At 33.5% G+C, this 19387-nt stretch overlaps 1 protein-coding gene across 1 annotated transcript; it reads left to right on the plus strand.

The window, feature by feature from the left end:
* Positions 1–14607: 14607 nt before the first annotated feature.
* LOC119190675 lies at positions 14608–15381 on the plus strand. The gene has a single exon (XM_037443043.1). The coding sequence runs from the start codon at positions 14608–14610 to the stop codon at positions 15379–15381; it is 774 nt and encodes a 257-aa protein (XP_037298940.1).
* Positions 15382–19387: the final 4006 nt, after the last annotated feature.

The raw sequence follows: 19387 nt of genomic DNA on the forward strand, positions 1-19387 counted from the left end.
TTTTATTTATAAAAAATTTTTAATCGCTAATTACTGTATACTTAATAGTCATTTTTATAGTAGATAGTGCGGATGGAGGCTCAGACGACAGTTAAAGCGCCACATCGAGCAAACGGTCTTGAGCAATTTTGTGGCGTTTCGTTGCATATTTTGTGGCGCCCGAGTTACGGACGGGATCATGTCAAGATTTACGAAGAATAACTTAAAAAATGCGTTTTGAAAATATTAAACTGGAAAAATATTCCTTATTAAATTGTCTAATAGTGTCGGTTGTAAATAAAATTATTCATAGATTAGGAAGTGATGCATGGAATGAAAAATTTTGGTGCTATTTCATGATAAAATCAACAAAACCATATCTATACTATACATATTTTTGTAAACGCATATATTGCTAACGCGTATATGCCTAACGACTAAAGCTTGTCATCTGAACAGGTTCTAAAAATAGGGTTAGCGCGCCGTTTTGGTTCGGGTAAGTTCTTAATCAAAGATGTATATTGAAAGTCTTCTGCATAATACATTATATTGAATAACCAATATCCAAATGACGACTTATAAAATGAGTCGTAACTTTCGTTGTTTCAATTATAATTTCACGAAAATAACAAACTTCTAGAAACAATAGCGTCGATAATTAGTCCCTCTTAATTTATCGAACATATAATTTCCGAAATGTTATTTACGCTACTTGCAAACTTGGCCGAAACTTCTTAAAAACAGCCGCCAACAAGGCTCGTGGAAGTTAAATTACTGAGTAATCTACGTTCGATATCTCAAACAAGTTTCTCGGCTCAGAATAAATTGAGTATTCAATGTTACGCGCACTTGGAACCAAGTTTGTTAATGCTGAAATAATAATTACTACTTCTGTACTTATTTCTAGCGTTAATTAAGGTTAAATGGTTAACCGTGAGTCAGGCATCTAGACAGTTGCATTAGCAACTTCAGCAACTGTTTGTCAGCACTGTCTGTTTATCGTAGTATAATGTTTCTCAGCCACAAGTTGACAACGCCTGCGCGGAACCTAAAATATAACCAGTTGACATATAACTAAATATTTTTCATTTCAATTCTGATCATACCATAACAAGATCAAGTGATTTCAAAGTAAACAAGTAGTATATAAGCAAAAAGGTTTTATAGAGTTTTTAAGAGAAAATTTAGCCTAAAATAAACATAAAATCAAGAGAAATATTTAGCTTCTTTAGAGCAGTTCTACTAATTCTAAAACAGGAATGCCTAACGTGGTTTTCTACACAGATATTAATGTGCGATAATAAGGACAAGAGAGGGTCGTATTACGTTATACAACGAGCACTTGACCCGCGCTAATTCTGTTATGCAGATTACTCATTAAAAATGTAATTATATACGAAAAAGGGCCTAGATCTTTCGGTTGGTTTGTAAAACTTCGTTATTTAGATTAATCTACTAAACAAATGTATTAGGGCTAGTATTATGGAACTTATCGAAGTGTCGTAAAATAAAAACAATCACGTTTGGTAAGATTATTAGTCTCTTAATCCTTACTCATTATAAGCATTAACCGTAAAAGGAAGGAGTTTTGACAAAAAAATCCTTATATCTATTAATACCCCCATATTTAACATATAATCCCACCCTGATAACATATGTGCTTTTCATAATAAAGTAATAACACTGGCTCAATGAGAACCCTACGGTTACGTTATTAATTTTATCAGTCGCAGTCTGGCGAGCAAGCCTTTTCAAAAATCTCATTACTTTCAGCACCTTTTTATATACGTATTAATAATAAAAAAACACGTCTTGGCAGGTTTTATTTTAAAACAGGACGGTAAGTTCAGGGTAGGTGTCCCCAGTGGGATAGGTGAGGTGACTTAAAATCCGTATACTATGGTACTGGTGTTTCAGATCGTAATTGCTGATGTCTCGTCCTCTTCCAGTGACTGTACTGAGCCGAGGTTCATAACCCGTTAGTGGGTTGCCCTCAGCATGGTCACTTAATTTTTCAAGGGTTGCGAGCGTCTAAAGCATAAGTCCGGTGTGTTTGTATAAGCAGACCCTTGTTAGGCTAACAAACGTTTTTCATGTTTAAAAAAGTGTTGCTGCCATAAATTTTGCCACCTATATAAGAACGCGCCACTTTATGGAACTCGATGCTACGCGATTGGTAAGGAAAAGCACGCGTTCTGAAGAGTGTAGAACTCATCCACAACGAGACATTGGGAGGCATTGACATTATTTTGGTTAGGAATTCAAATGGAATATATTTTTCTTGACAATAAAATTAATCTCTTTTCATTTTATATAATTATTACATTTGTGAGTGAGTCTCTATTCAAAAACCGTGGCACATATTCTAGATTTACCCTTCTTGATTTGCTTGGTGGCAAAATGAGACATTGCCGCAGTACATATCTAGCCGGATTCATGCATATAAAAGACCTACCTGTAGTTTTTTTATTTACGACAGTGTTCAATAAAGAATAACAATCTTAATCTTTTTCCAATGAATAAACCAATTGACATAAGTGTTATGTCAAAAAACTTTGTTCTGATTGGTCTATTTTCGCAATTGATTGAACAATGGAATGGGATCGTTTATTAAAAAAGGCCGTTAAAGAATAATGCTCACAAGTAGGTACTTGAAATAAATTAGGAGATTTGAACAAAATATCTCTAGACACCGGCATCCCTTCTCAACGTCACGTCTCTCCATCACTCTAACGCGAGGTGACCTAAAACTAAAAATACGATAAACTGCCAAAGGTTCTGTTCGTGAATGCAAATTAATTCCATGCGGATCTCAATTTCTAATTGTAGATAAACTGGAATAGTGCGGTCAGGGAAATGCTAGTTTTACTCGGTTTGAAACGTTTATTTCTTTGACATTTATTAATACTTGTATTAGTCAAAATACATTATTCAACCAAAATCACAACTCGCTAATTCGGTCTTGAATTAATTATGTACATTATTCTATTTTGAAATCGCTTATTTTTTATGAATGATGATAAATGAGTCCGCCTCATGACCATGAAGTCTGTAGTCTTTGAAACTTCGGGATAAAATAATATAAATAACCAAGATAAAATCCGTACGAGGTAGATGACCTCATAAAAGTCGCAGGAAGTCGCTAAATGCAGACCGCTTCCAATAGGTCGTTCTGGAAATCTTTAGGAGAGGCCCGTGATCAGCAGTGGACATCCTGCGGCTGATGATGATGATAATAAAATCCGTAGTTTTATTTCAATGTGTAACATTCGCGTATAAATAAAAATCATTACGCAAAGTTTTATTTAACCAAAGTAATTTTCCACACTATTTCAAAATGACTAACTCCATCTATTCTTAAAATAGTTTTAGCGCTAGACACATCTATCGAGCGGTAGTTACGAGTGACGTGCGCCGCGGTGTCGGCCCCGGCTCACAAGCGGATGTATCGCCTGGATATAAAGAGCTGGCGGTTTGTTTATTTATGTACTTACTCGCTGCAATTTATTTATCTTGTGACTTGCACGTGATAGTAATGGTTGGTTTAAAGATAATATGTCTTTGTTTTAATGTACACAAAAGTAGCTAAACAAATTCAATATGACTACACATTAACTTCAATCGAAATATATATTTCTTTTTATCCAAAAACAGTAATTTTTTGTTATTGAAAAAAAACTTGTTGATACACACACTAAACTTAGAAGGCAATTTGATATTTTGAATTTGTTCAGCTTCATTTGTGGCTGGATGTACCTATATATGTATAAGTATTACGCTTCTATGGTTTACATTTTATGCAAATCCCTTTTGCTTAGCAAGCAAGTGTATCCCAAACAGTCTCCTTTATAGAGGAAAGACATTTGATATGTATGTATACATAAAACATCGACGATCCCGACTCCTACCGGCTTCCCTTTTAGGTTTATTTACTTTAGTCTTAATTTTTGTTTTTCATTAAATTAGCCCCAATATGTAAACTAAAGCAATTTTTTTTGCTTCGGGGTTACCTTTTAAAATATTTCACCCTTCACCACTGTAAAACATGCAGCGTTTTTTTTATGCTGAGTTTCGTTGATAGACATCTCAGTTTGTATGATTTTAATGAGTTCTTTATAAATGCATGTGTATGAATTGGGCTCACAAATATATATACTATTTTTCATTCTGGAAAATTATATAATGGGATTTTTATTCTGGGACAGGCATTCCGGACGGATAAGGCCGCGAGTAATACTTAGTACTTAATACATTTTGTAACGCAACTAAATCTCTCCGGATTCAGTTTTCGTGAACATGCTCATTCTAAACTATTCTGCATAATATCATGGCTTTCCAATTTCCATACAGATTTATAGTCGTCAGTGGCGCAGGGTCCATATAACACCGATTCGTTCCGGCTTCCTTTTATGTAGAATTTCTGTGGACATTAGAACGATTTGCAAACCGCATTCGTACATATATATTAGTTGTACATATATATTAGTTATATTATTTATACATATATATTAGTCGGCTTCCCTTTCGGAACATTTCATCTTTCGCCACTAACAGTTGTAACAAAATATTTTTGCTACAGCTCGTAGACCTCCGTAGCAGGTCTACGGCGTAGCTTCTTCCTAAACTTTACATTGCTAATCGCTATGTCTACCGCTTATACATTAAGGTGGTAGCTCAAGGCCCATTTTCATACATTTTGTTTCACCTTTAATCTGGGTAACTAAACAAGTATTGGCAAGTAAAGAATTTAAATTCACGTCTAGGTAGTGATTAGTTCTCGCAGTTGAAAGAAAAATGTAAAAATAATTAATAATCATGGATATTTCTGCCTTTAAAATTTCGTCATATTAAATTTTAAAGGCCGAAATATCCATGATTATTAATTATTTTACATTTTTCTTTCAACTGCGAGAACTAATCACTAACTAGACGTGAATTTAAATTCTTTACTTGCCAATACTTGTTTAGTTACCCAGATTAAAGCCGAAACAAAATGTATGAAAATGGACCTTGAGCTACCATCTTAAGGCGCTCTTAGTTCTTGTTTCGAAACGTTTTATATTCCGTTAGACTTGGATGAAATTGATGTTGGTGATGTATACACTTTTTTATACCTTGCTTATAGTTTATTTTGTATCATTTTGATGTATATATTTAATTTTCGATTGTATACATCACAAAGTATTTTATAATGCTCGCTTTATTACAAATGCTTTAAAAAATATAGTAAAATTCACAATGAAACTATTGGATTTAAAGATTTTTACCCCTTTTAATATCAAAAGCCAATTGGGTTGTAAGGCCTGTAAAACTATGCATTTTTCTGAAACGAAAAGCTAGTTCTTCTCCACCCTATAAAAGAATATTTCTTTGGGAATAACTACGTTTATTTTTAGCTCCATGGTTCTCTAAAAGAAGTACGTACAAACCAAGATACACACTTTCGCCTTTGTTCATCCAGAAAATTATATGTAGTTATAAATTATGTAATTAGATAATAAAGTCAAGTAAATTTATAATAAATATTATATTATATTTATTATAAATTATGAATGACTTATCTAATAATAAAATTTATTTATTAAACTCAGTTTGATGCTGATAATTTATTAAATGGATTTTCAAAAGGTTCTTAATTCGATGCGTATGTATGTATACTAATTACTTTAGATTTGTACGGGATTAGCTTGATTTATACGTCTCGTGAATTTAATTACTCTATATAAAGATTAAATCATGGCTCAACAAAGGCAGTGCTGAACATAAAAAACATTGCCTCATAGAAAACTCTTTTTCTTCTTCTATTATATTATGGATGCCATCGTTTATTTATCGGTGATTTTGCCAATGTCGAGTAATAATAGCAGATACAAAACAAAAAGAGACTATATAATCAGATCGCCAGTTTTTCAAGCATTCATCTAAAAAACTCTCTTTGAAATGTTTTGTATCTCATTAGTCCATTGAAAAGTTACATTTGGGGTTGCGTTTTTTAGAGGACGCAATTTTATTTTTTTTGAAGTGTAGGGGGGGTCAGTGTAAAGCTAAAACCAAGTTTGTGAAGTCGCCACCCTTGTCCCACGGCCGCCATCTTGAAAATAGGGGTTGAAATGGTTTTTACGATGTATCTCTTAAACTATTTATCTGACAAAAAAAAATTATAAACATTTTTTGTTGCAAATTAAATTCTCTACAACTTTGGTCCAGTAACTTTTGTCGTAGAACTATAAATAAAAAAGTTATAAGCGAAAATGTTAACAAATTCAATGTTAAGCAATATCCATTGCAACGTCATCAGAACGTGTGTTTATAAGGTTCATAATACTTTTTTTTGTACTCATTAATACCCAAATACCCAAGGGACCATTAGGGAACAAAAGAACATCTGCCTGCTATTATTATTATTATTATTTCTGACCTCTCTTATTGTATATATATATATATATATACAATAAGAGAAAGTTAGAAAGTTGTGTTAGTTACACTATTTATAACTCAAGAATGGCTGAACCGATTTGGCTGAAAATTAGTAGGGACGTAGCTTAAAACCAGGAGACGGACATAGGATACTTTTTATCCTGTTCCTACGGGAACGGGACGTGACATAAAATATAGTATAAAAAAACTAAATTTGATATGGAGATAGTTTAAGACTCTGGGAAGGTTGTAGGACTTTTATCCCGGAAAATCACCTTCACACAGGCGAAACCGTGAGCAAAGGCTAGTAATATTATAAAAGGCATTCAGGTCATACAGGCGTGAAGAGTATTTATTTGTTGGTGTCTGTTATTCAAGATCAGGCAAAAGAGAAACTTCTCTTATACCCACATTGGTACCATTACATGTACTAAAGTGGCGAAGGGTCCATACAACGCGATTTCTGCCGGCTTCTCTTTATCCAAAAATTTTGTAGAATCTTATTATAATCAGAACGATTTGCAGACGGTATTTATGCATATTAGTAACTATATGTTTGTCGGGTAATTTTTCGGTAAATTTCTTCTCTCGCTACTGGTGTACTAATGCCATGTCCAAACAAGTCAGTCGTCTATTGATGGCGGCCACGACTGTTCATAAAGAGTAGGAAGACAGAACTTCGTATAATAAGTACTGCAACGCGCTCATCACCAAGTACCTAATTTATGTTTAGTCTCATAAGGATTAGTAATAATGTGATTCAAACTGAAACAATGTTGGTTATTGGTAGTGGACAAAAATGTAGCCGTAGATAATTCACTAGTAGTAGAGTATAAATTCGAAGGAGTTAGACCTGAAAGCTATGGGACTTACTGCCTGACTTTTATATTGCAAACCTCAGTGAAAAACGAGTCAATAAATTGAGATTATGATCTCAAAGTGTCTCGTTGCTGTATTGTACTTCAAAGACTTAAGTAATCCACATTAATTTCTCAAAAGGCACTCAATTCGCTTCTAAGCAAACATGGCTATACTTTCTATTAGGAGTTAAGTAATTCTAAAAAGTAATACTTCTAAGGAACTTATCTATTTTGAAATATAAAAGAAAAAGGCTTAAAAGAGGTAAATTTTTGGCATGCGCGCCAAATTACGTACGTGAATAAAGTGAAAAATATTTGGGATAAAAAAATTACTTATTATTTTTAGACAATTTGTTTGGTTTCCATTTTACTTGGTAATTGTCTATAGTAGAAAGCTCTCGGCATAAAGCAAATAAGATCTTGATGGTTCACTATTACAAAGTCGAGTGATAATATTTATTAGTGATAGAGAAATAAGATTTAAAATCTTCATGTTGATAAATATTAAACGACAATGGTTTATGGTTCCTTCTTTATTTATCTTTCGGAATTGTTGGATATATTTTAATGAATAGGTCTTAAATCATTCATCAATCATCAATAATTATATATAAAAGTGAAATTGCCGCAAAAATAATAATAACATAGAACCCTATAATAGTGAGCCAACGAAGTATCGACGACAACGGATTGCAATAATCGCCGTGATGGTCACCTCGACTATGCCTTTTAATAAATGACTCTATCCTTTAAACCTTAAAGTTGTTAATTTTATGAGTAACGGATTCACGATATGATTGTTCTTATCCACGATCAATACGTTTCACCAAAAGTTAAGAAAAATATCGTATAAATAATTGTATTTTGGTTAAACATTTTATTATGATGAATATTTTATATTTTATTTTATTCTACCAGTAAATCTGCCGGTGTTCGCGTACGGCGTCAGTATCGGTTCGATGTCGCCGATGACTCTTCTTCTCCAATCAGAAGACTCGCCTCGAGGGACATCGCTTACCGCCAATGAAGTAAGCAAGAATATACATAATACCTATAATTTCCTATAATAGTATTTCTCAAATAAAAGTATGCAACAAAACGGTATTAATGATATATTGTTACGAAATTTTCTGTTTCGTATAAACATGTTCCTTCCAATAAAGATTATTATTTATTGTTCATAGTGTAGTAAATATTATTTGTAGTTGGACTCTAATATTGAAGCTGTGGACAAAATATAATGTGTAATAAAACCATTATTTCGTCAGATATCATGGATGGTGTCAGTAGTGTATCTTGTCAGCATCTCATGCAACTACCTGGTGTCCATCATAAGACAAAATAGGAAGAAAAATTACACTAATATTCATATCGGCAATGCGTAAGTAAACCTTTACAAAAACATCAAATTGGCTGACTAAAAGACCCTTGAACATTATATAGCTATTTTACATTACAAATTCAAACCAGCTTCGTATAAAGGAAGTTTCATACATCGTAAAATCTTAAGAAAATGTCTTGTTATTCAGGTTTGCTGGATTTTGAAACTGGCGTCTGTGGATACTTGGGCGTTTGTGTTAGCGAGGGCGCTCGTCGGCGTAAACATGGCTGCGAGCTACGTCGCCTGCCCGCTTTACACGAAGGAGATCAGTGAAGATTGTATCAGGGGCTTTTTGGGTTCTCTGGTAAAGACTTTTCAATTTAAAACATGTATCCGTAAAACCTGTATCTTAGAATATTTCTCAACTATATATATTAAGAATAATGATCAATTCAATAGCATAGTTGAAAAATGTATTAAATATTTTAAGAAGAGAAATATCGATTAAAGCGGGTCTCTGTTGAAATCATTCTTTTGAAATTACGACACAATGCGTTGGACCCAGCGATAGGAATTTGCCACAAGCCGTTCAAAAATACTTATTATAAGAAATTATTGTTCTGTACTATCCTCAACACAATATAATAATAATATCAGCCCTGTATTATATCCTGTCCCACTGTTGGGAACGGGCCTCCTCTACTACTGAGAAGGATTAGGTCTTAGACCACCACGCTGACCTAGTGCGGATTTATAAACTTAACATACCCTCAAAATTCCTATAGATACAAAATATATTACAACTATATTAATTATTCCAAATACTCCTTTTCCATACTTCGGGCAATTTGTTTTTCTACATAATTGGAGATTTGATGAGCTATAGACCGATATTATGGACATGTATGTCTATGCCCTTGCTACATATACTGCTGTTCCTTATGACGCCCGAGTCACCAGAATATTTAGTAAAAAAGGGAAAATTAAAAGCAAGAAAAACCTTAATATCTAAAAAAAAATGCCTTAGTATATGTAAACTTCAACCATTTTTTTACAGTATTGTGGTAAGGTGATGGCTACAACAATGTCGCTGGTATCCTTCGCAGACTTCCTACAAATGCTCTTCTTCAAGCCCCTGGCCAACGCGGTGGGCTTACACGCTTCTTTCTACTTCTTCGGGCTTATATGTATAGCCGCTGCCATTTATGTCATCCTGGTACTTCCAGAAACAAGGAATCGTCGTCTTGAGGATATCTATGAAGAACGAAGAAGAATTTAAAGACTAAAAAAGAAAAGAAGTAAGATATTGAATCGCGTGGTAAAGAAAAAGAAATTGATATATTTTTATAATAAAATAAAATAAATACTCATGTAAATATGAAGCGGTTTGGTAATTATTCACATATTAAATGAGTCCATATTGACCCGTATTCTTTAAAAAATATTCAATTTTGCCAGGGTTTTTAGCAAGCTTCTTCAATCATCTTTAAGTTTGCCAGAAGCGTATATACACGTTCATTTAGAATTCTATGATGTTAATGCAAACTGTGAATACGAATTATGAAAATTAATGTCAATAAATCGTAACGCAACGATTATCGAGTTATTTGAGGTCCTAATATCCATTACGGAAATTAAACGTCACCTTGTGATCGACGTGGTCATTAATAATTGATGGTGCACTAAAGCAATTGATTCATTTGTAGGGTTCCGTGTCTCAAAAGCGGCCCTTAGAGGATCACTTTGCTGCTTATTTGTCCGTCTGTCCATTTAGACCAGATTTTCTCAGGAATGCTTAGAGCTATTAAATTAAACTTTATATCAAATACTTAGGTTTACTATCGTTTTCAGCTGTGAAAAGTCAAACTTGTTAAAGCGATGAAAAGATATGACCGGCTGTGTCGTATATTTAAACATTGTATAGGTATATACAACATATTTTGCGAATTCACAAGGGAATCAAAAATTATAGAATATTTTCCGTTGACCTAGAATCACAAAATTTGTCAAGAAGCAACGTCTTACAGCAGATTTTCATCGTTACAAACTGATTATTTGTGGTTGGTGTGATAACCGTGTCTAGGAATCGAATGGCAAAGTTCGTTAAATTTGAATTTACATACATACTTTGATATCTTACCCACAAGTTTGAACAGAACCCTCGATGCGCGGGTGAGCTTTCGAACAATTTTTTAAATTATTTTATCTACTACCTTAACTTTTTTTAAACATCCATTATCATTACCATTATGAATCAGTCTCGTTGGTACTTCGAACGCGACATACATATTTTTAATATTTTCTTAGCCATATTTCGTAACAGCAAAAAGTAGGTACAACTGAATTAAATATTCCAATATGTTTATAAAATCGAAATATTTAAATCAAATACATTCTCTGCCAGAAGTATCAGAAAATAATAAAGTTGACGAAGACATTCAAAGCCTCCTAGCTCCAATGCGCCTAATACAAAATATTTGTCTGTTACCAAAATACCAGATGTCCAAAAAAATCATAAAACCGAATGGGTTTTGGTTAAACTTTACTTGTGTCATCGGTACTAGCTTAACCATAGCTGTACTTGCCTTCGATTATATAGTAACGGATGAATCGTTGAATCACTCAACACTAAATGTGTTGCGCAAGAGTTTACTATTTGATATGATATACTATGCTGTAGGATTGATTGTTTGTTGCTCTGTCTGCGTATTCCTGAGTAAATGGTACGTGTTACTAATTTTGAAAATTCAAGAAATACATAGAAAATTGTACGACACAAGATTTAGATGTTTTGTGAGACGAAATTGGGCTAGTGTAATTTTTTTGGTGTTATGTTATATGACTTTCTATTTTTTGGCCCAATTAACGTTCTATGAGGAATCTGGAACATTTTTGGCTCGCTTGATTGCACTTGTAAATTTTGATTTTAACATCGTCACTGTAATAAGGTTGATGAAATTCATCAACATGAAATTTGACATCTGGATAAAAAAGTTTAAAATTTACTCTAGTATAGGCATAATTTATGGACATAATACGAATAAAATATTGTGGACAAAGATGTATCACACGTATTGGTGCGTGATGCAGAGTTACAGCTTGGTCAAAAAGTTGTTTCAATACTTGGTAAGTGACAATATGCAACTCGTGCCAAAATAACTATGCCTTACAACACACAAACAACAGAAACTTTTTTGTGGGTGTGTTCCAGATCTTATACCACGCTACCGAGACGTTTCTTCATGCGCTGTTATACGTTCAAATTATCATAGAGTTATCTAAGCTGCCTCCTAATGAATGGACTAACGTAAGAATTGTTGTAACCATTATGTAAATAGATACTCCAATGTGCTGATATCAAATTCAAGTTACTTCAGTACCGATACGTTGCATAGAAGTGTGATGTTTCTAAACAACAAGCTGTCTATGCGGCGCCTAAGGCTCGTTTGTTGCCTCACGCAACAACTAACTCTAAAGACGATAAAAAAACCAGAAACATAGTATCCGCGTAAAAGAGCATCTTGTCATGGTCCAATTCTATAAATGACAGTGACAGCTTAGTCTTTCAATTTTTCTTCATGATAAATATTTTAAGTGTTACGTCATGATAAAAGTTTAAGCTTTCATAAACACACACATACTCACACCTTTTCCCCCAAAGGGGAACGCAGAGGCGCAACTGGTGCACCCACTTTTCATCGTGTGTATTCCGTCTCATGATGCAATAGACGGCAAGCTTAACAGCATATCGGGCACAAATTTCAGACACCGGGTTGATACATAGTACAAAAACCCAATATCACTTTGCCCGACCCAGGTAGTAAGGCCGAGACCTAAGCACTACATTTAATCCCTAATACAACTACACCATTGAGGCAGTTTGTAAGACAATTTTTTTTTTCCAGACTATCACTTTTGTAACCGCAATGCAATGCAATATTTGGTTGCTAAAGAACTTGGTACTCCAAACCACGATGGCGATGACATTTGAGAGGTTCTATATAGCATTGGCTGATGCTGAAGACGCCTGTTTGCTGATAGAGTCAAGACGTGATCTAGGTACTGGTATAAATATATCATTACTTACGAAAATAACAATTTAATATTTCCTGGTTCATGACGTGTGCAAATCGTATTCAAGTATTAAATTCTTTATATTACGACAGAAAAGTTACTCCACTGGGACTGATGGTATGTGAGTTGCGACTTTCGACACAATTTGTGGTCAGAATTATAGCGACTTGACTCATGTCTATGATCGACAATCAGACCTTAGGAAACATGTTATTGGTAGTTTACTCACTATAATATTATAGGTAACGATTTATTGTGTGGAATGAGATGAGGTACATATTTAATGGAAATCAATTTACAAGAAAAAGCGTCGATAGCCTAGTTGGGAATGCAACGGACTGTCGAGACGAATATCCGCATGTACCACAAAAAACAAAGGCACGCCCCTATGACTTTTCTAAAGTTATGTGCCTATTCTTTATAAATTCTCGCTTGCTTTAACAATGATTGAAAACATCGTGAGGTAGCCTGCATACCTGAGAAATTCTTTATAAGAATCTTGAGGGTATGTGCAGTCTGCCAATTAGCACTAGGCCAACATGGTAGACTAAGGCCTAATGATTTATTCCTTTCGATAGTGGAAAAGGCCCGTGTCCCGCAGTGCGACAGTATATACTAGAGGACTGATATTATTATTATTATTGACTAGAATTTTATACATAATATGTTTCTAGATCATGAAAAGAAGATAATATGCAAGAACATCCGAAGGTTTAACAAAGCGGAAGTGGATAAGTTTAGAATTTGCCGAATGTTCCTCGTGGACGCCAAGTACCCGATGCGGCTTCTGAGTCTCATATCTACTTACACCATCGTGCTACTGCAATTTGGATATATGTAACTGAACACCTTCAATATGAAGAACAGCTTGATCCACTTCCCCTTGCCTTCTGTTGGCACTAACTATAGACTTTAGTTTAGCTTGTAAGTGAATGGTAACGTTGTTGAAAATTGTATCTTACTCTTAATAATATTATAGATAAAAATAGACGTTGATCGATTCTGACGAATCCCTATTCCCGGGTAGCACTGCACCTCCACGTTATCTGCCGCTAGGCTAAGATAAATACCTGAACAGCCGAGTCGTCTCATCGTTCCCGTCGTAACCTGTAAATCCACACATAGATTCGACTAAAGTTCGTACACTCCCGGGATGGGCCGCCGGGATTCCACATCCAGTCAAAAACCACCACGACGGACCAACCCAAGATTATGCGCGGCGTGGTAGAGCAGCCTCTCGTTGTGATAAGCCACGTTGGACTCCCTATACTGTATGATGGGCGGCCAGCGGAATACCGTTTCTACGGGTCTTCCTAGCTTGCAGGTCAATACCCCACCGCGAACCGCTATTACCTACTCGGTGCAACCTTATGCCCGGATATAAGCTACTCGGGAAACCGTAAGTGGCTGATACTCGGTGGTTGCTACCTGGATGAATACGAATATCTTACCAACACACATAATTTTGACATATGGACCATGTCCTGGATTAATACATAGGCTACTATCTATCACATTACATAAGGAAAAGTAGAATAAAATAAATTAAATTATATTTGTTTAATGGATAACGTTGTCATCCTATCGATGGCGCTATGAATATTTAGAGACTATAGTTTAGAGACTAAACAATAACTTGTTGTTTCATAGATGTGGCCATATGATTAAAAATTATAATTATAATAAAGATTTTTTATTTATGATTATACATGTTATCATACGCATAAGAAATTATTTTACCCGTAATATAATATATTATTAAACCAGCAGTGATAACAAAGCAATTCAAATGTCACTTCAAATAAATTTAATTGAGCTTTCCAACAACATTATTGAAAGCATATGTAATTACAGAAATTATTTTCAAGTCACTACAGCCTACACTGTCACTACAACTGGATTGAAAAAGTTGCACGTCTTAATGTTCGTAATTTAGTATTGAAATAATTGAAAGCAATGTCCAATATAAAAAAATCAGAATTAGAAAAAACTGTTGATATTCTACTTAATAACGCTATTGGCAAAGATATTCAATCAATTATGCGACCTTTAAACTTAATTCAAAACATTTACTGCGCTCCAAAATACCGTATAAAGGATAATTTTATCATACCGAATGGCATTTATGAAAACTTAATCTCGTTTAGCGCAGTTCTAGCATTATTAATAATCTGTGTGAGTAATATTGCATTCAGTTCTTGTCCAATTAAAATACTCTCCGCCGATCTGATATGCATCAGTGATGTTTTAAATGAGGTTATCTCTTTGATGGGTTTTATTATCAACTCCTGGGTAAGTATCACCCAAAGCAATAACAACGTGCAATTATTATTGCTATTGCAAACAAATCATCGATTGATGGAATTTGCCGAAAGGGATGTAAGTCTGTTAAAAATTAGTAACTGGATTAAAGTGATTGCATTGTATTCATGCAGCCTTGGTGTTTATACGTCTTTGCATATGTACTTCCACATCCCCTACATACATACAGTATTTTTTGACGTCATAGTATTGTGTTTTGACATGAACATGGTGTATGCTATATTCATAATGAAGTTAATCGTTAAGAACTTGATTCATTGGCATAAAGAAATCCAGAAACCTGAAAATGCTTTGATTTTGTATAAGGACAGAATGTTTCATTTATACATGAATATAATGCTGGCATACAAACTGTTCAAGAAGGCGTTTCAACTCTTGGTGAGTAGTAGTATACATGATTTTTATTAAGCCAAATGAAATCTCATTTTGTACTTGAATCATGTTTTATTTTCCAAGTTAATCTAGATACATTTCGGAAATAAACAACGATACAAGTATCGCATCTTAAAGAAATAGTACTGTAATATGTTCGACTATTGTATTTAGAGCCATGCTTCAAGCATCTGATAAGTAATCCATCAAATAAATTATAACTCGACTCAATATAAATGAGGAACGATTATCCTATTTATTTCCTACAGTTGTAGTCTTTAATTTATTTTTGTATTTTATACTACGATTAACTTATGTCTAATAAAAAATCAGCATTTATTCTTATTTATATCTTGAAGTATTACAAGCTTAATATTTTTATTTGAATTATAATACATTTGATTTAGAATTCTAATTCTTACAAATTCTATTATTCCAGATTGTGTTTCACACTTTGAGTACTTTCCTGAACGTATTGATATGCGTACAAGTTATCATTGAATTGAATAAGAGCGACCGGAAAAATATCATTGTGAGTCTGGTATTACTATTGATATATTGATTAGCATGATTTTTGAAATAAACTAGCTATTCCATTACGAACTCAATAGACCTACAATAGAGTCAATGTTTGATATCACTCTCTTAGCACATAGAAGTCACTATCAGTGGCGAAGCGTCCATACAAGCCGATTCCTACCGGGTTACCTTTTGTAAATTAACTTAAAATAATAAATGAAAAACATAACTATATAATAATTGTATATTCAAACAAGTCATCCTATACTTATTTCATTAAATCAATACTTCAACGATTACGGTACATAGTTCATATTATTATCAATTCGTTAAATCGTAACTCGCGCGCAGTGCTCGCGCCTTATAGTGTTCGAAGTGAACCCGGCCGCGCATAGCTTCCCTCGCGATATTGTTGTCTCTTTCACACGCAGCGCGGTGTCTTTGTCTAATATTTTGGAAGTGACGTAAAAATACATGTGTGCGTGCGTGTATGTGTAATCAGGGTAACCCGAGAATTTGCGGCTTAATGTTGGGCCATTGGCGCGAAATTTTTTAATAATTTAGAATTTATAATATTAGTGTTTGTGTATAGTGTGGGTTATTAATTTTTGTTGGGCTCTTTTAAATAAGTATCTATGTTCAAAATATGTGATTATTTGTTAAATTTAGAGTTTAGAAATAATGTTTATGTTAGAAGGAAATTTTATGTATTATAATATTTTATTGATTTTAATTTATTGTGAACAGCGTATTACATGTTAACTGTAGAAAAAATATTTCCTCGGCTTACCTTTTGAAAATTTTCACCCTTCGCCACTGGTCACTATCATAATATTTTGTACCAAGTTCTGGGAACAACTAAAACTAGTTGTAACTGTTAAAATGGATGTAAATATGTTTTCTAGAGACGAATATAGAATTTGAATGCACTTGCAATCGAGTGAGTTCTTTTCTAATAATGAGTCTGAAATTATACCAAGTGTGGCCAAACATGGAACACACGGGGCGAAAATTGACAGCACTGATTAGGCCTCTTCTTTCCCTTTCGGTGATACAAAGTGTGAGTTTGCCTGTACACCTACCGAGACATTTAGAAGCTCAGCATGTCATTGATTTACGTTCATATTCATAAGGCCATATTGATAAACCATTTTCACCTTTGTGTAGGATCTTTCCCACTCCTAAAGTCCCTAAGTCATTGTAGATACCGATAGCGCCATTTAGACTACACAGCCCTATCTACTTCACAAATCAGATAAAAAGTTTAATTATTATTTACGGGAGTAATTTACAGGAAAAAAGTAGCCTCGGTATTGATCTACAACACTATTGATCTACACTAGTCTTTGTGCATGTCAAATTTCATCCTAATCTGATCAGTACCATCCAAACATTTTTACAAACTTTCGTTTTTGTAATATTACTAAGATCAGAAGTAAGAAGATAATATAATTTATAATATAAATTAGTGAAATAAGATTAATTTAACGTCTCGAAACTTCTACAGTAAATATACTTATAATTGCTGATTTGATATATTTATAAAAGGCATAAATAGGGTAGCAGAATAGTAGTTGGACAGTTTTTTTGTGAGGCGGAAATATGAAAATTACTTAATAATTGTACTAGACTACCTACGGTTTATATTTTATTATAATTTTCCTCAAATCTGTAAAAATGCTTGCTTACCGCTGGTTATTGACAAAAATACGACTTTTTAATAACATTTTTTATTTTTTTGCAGGATTCAGCTATAATGATCTCTCTAAAACTATTCGCTTGGTTGCTCAAAAATGTGATCTTTCAAGTATTACTAGGAATACAGGCCGAAGAGTTTTACATACATATCCATAATATCAATACTACGTGCTGTATAGCCATTGCTACCTCCAAGTACTCAGGTACGATTACACTATGAATTTTCACTTCAAATCGACCGAGCTACCGGCTTCAACAGATGTTTAATGTTTCAAAATATATGGTGAAAATAAATTAAGTGCAACTTTGACTAACATATCTTTCGAAGCGAGATATTGCTTACATTGATTGGTAGAAATAGACAAATCGTATTTCGTAGTATCTATGTATATAGAGAATCTTTACACACGAGCGATCACACACCAGACTAATCATATGAAACATGTTTTGATGAAAATGTCACCGCCAGCTCAGAGTATATCCAATTATATTTATATTCGTTTGTTATATAAACTTTGTTGATGTTTTTTCTTTGCAGATAGAAGAAAGTTTTACAAGAATATCAAACGTTTTAATCAGACTATCTTTGAAAAGTTAAACGCTTGTGGGCTGTTCACGGTAGACGCGGGTTCTGTCATCCGCCTGTTCGGATGCATTGCGACTTACACCATCGTACTGCTGCAATTCGCATATTTATAATAAGTGTTTATTCATAATTATCAGCCACAAGATTCCCATCGATCCAGGCCCCGCCTATGTTCCTAGACCAATCTAATAGAAGTGGAATGATAAATATGATCACATTTTAAGAATATTCTCGAGATTATTGAATTAAATGATATAAAAATAAGGTCAATTATTTTATTGAAACGAATAAACCAATAGAATAAATATAATAAATAGTTATATCAACCTAATAGGTATTACAAACCATAATATTACTAGTAAATTACTACCTACGTAAAAGTGTACTTCAGCTGGATGACACGACCCCGTCCTGTGGATACTGTTTTATGATAGATATTTATTTATATTGTGATTAAGGGTTTAAGTTACGCAAAACTAAATTTTATACCCATTTGGAGTATCAAGCCTTATAAACAATACAGACATCCTTCGTAAATATTTCGCAGGAGATAAGTAGTTTTCCTTATTGCCTTGTGCATGTTGGAGTCATCTTTATTAACCACGATATCATGTATAAAATCATACAAAAATCCTTCAAAAGCATTTACATCATGAACATTTCGAACTCTAGGTTATTTATTTGATTTTACTATACAATGAATTAATAACTACTCTATAATTAAATATATAGTGGTTATTTTTTTAATATCGTATATAACAAAGTATTTAATTTATTTTTCAAACATTTACTCAATCAACGGATTATACTAACAGGAACATTTGCAACACTCACTCAAGCGTCACCAATTGTTGTCGACATCATATTATTATCTAGGATGTGTATAATATTTAGTAATAAATATTCTAAAATACTGTGTACATTTTATTATAAACTTAAAAACAAAAGTAATAATTTTAAAATTTTAACTGTCATTTGAACCTCGTCTAATTTATATTTTCAAATATTTCAATAGATCATTTGGACGATATTATAATTACTCCTATTAGAATGGCTAATGTATTATTACACCTGCTACCTGGAACTATGTAATTCGAAATTCTGTATAGTTGCAACTATTTATAGCGCCTAAATAATCGTCTTTTCGGCATCATCATAAAAAAGTATTTATACAAGAGCTATAATCTAACTTTTCACTTGGTTGCCCTCTCAAGATTTTCGCATTCGCGTAATACGTTT

The sequence above is a fragment of the Manduca sexta genome, chromosome 26 (assembly GCF_014839805.1).
Source record: "Manduca sexta isolate Smith_Timp_Sample1 chromosome 26, JHU_Msex_v1.0, whole genome shotgun sequence".
Classification (NCBI taxonomy): domain Eukaryota; kingdom Metazoa; phylum Arthropoda; class Insecta; order Lepidoptera; family Sphingidae; genus Manduca; species Manduca sexta.

Bases quoted from the DNA above. Each gene is read 5' to 3' on its own strand.
- LOC119190675 (XM_037443043.1), top strand. From the start codon at position 14,608: ATGTCCAATATAAAAAAATCAGAATTAGAAAAAACTGTTGATATTCTA.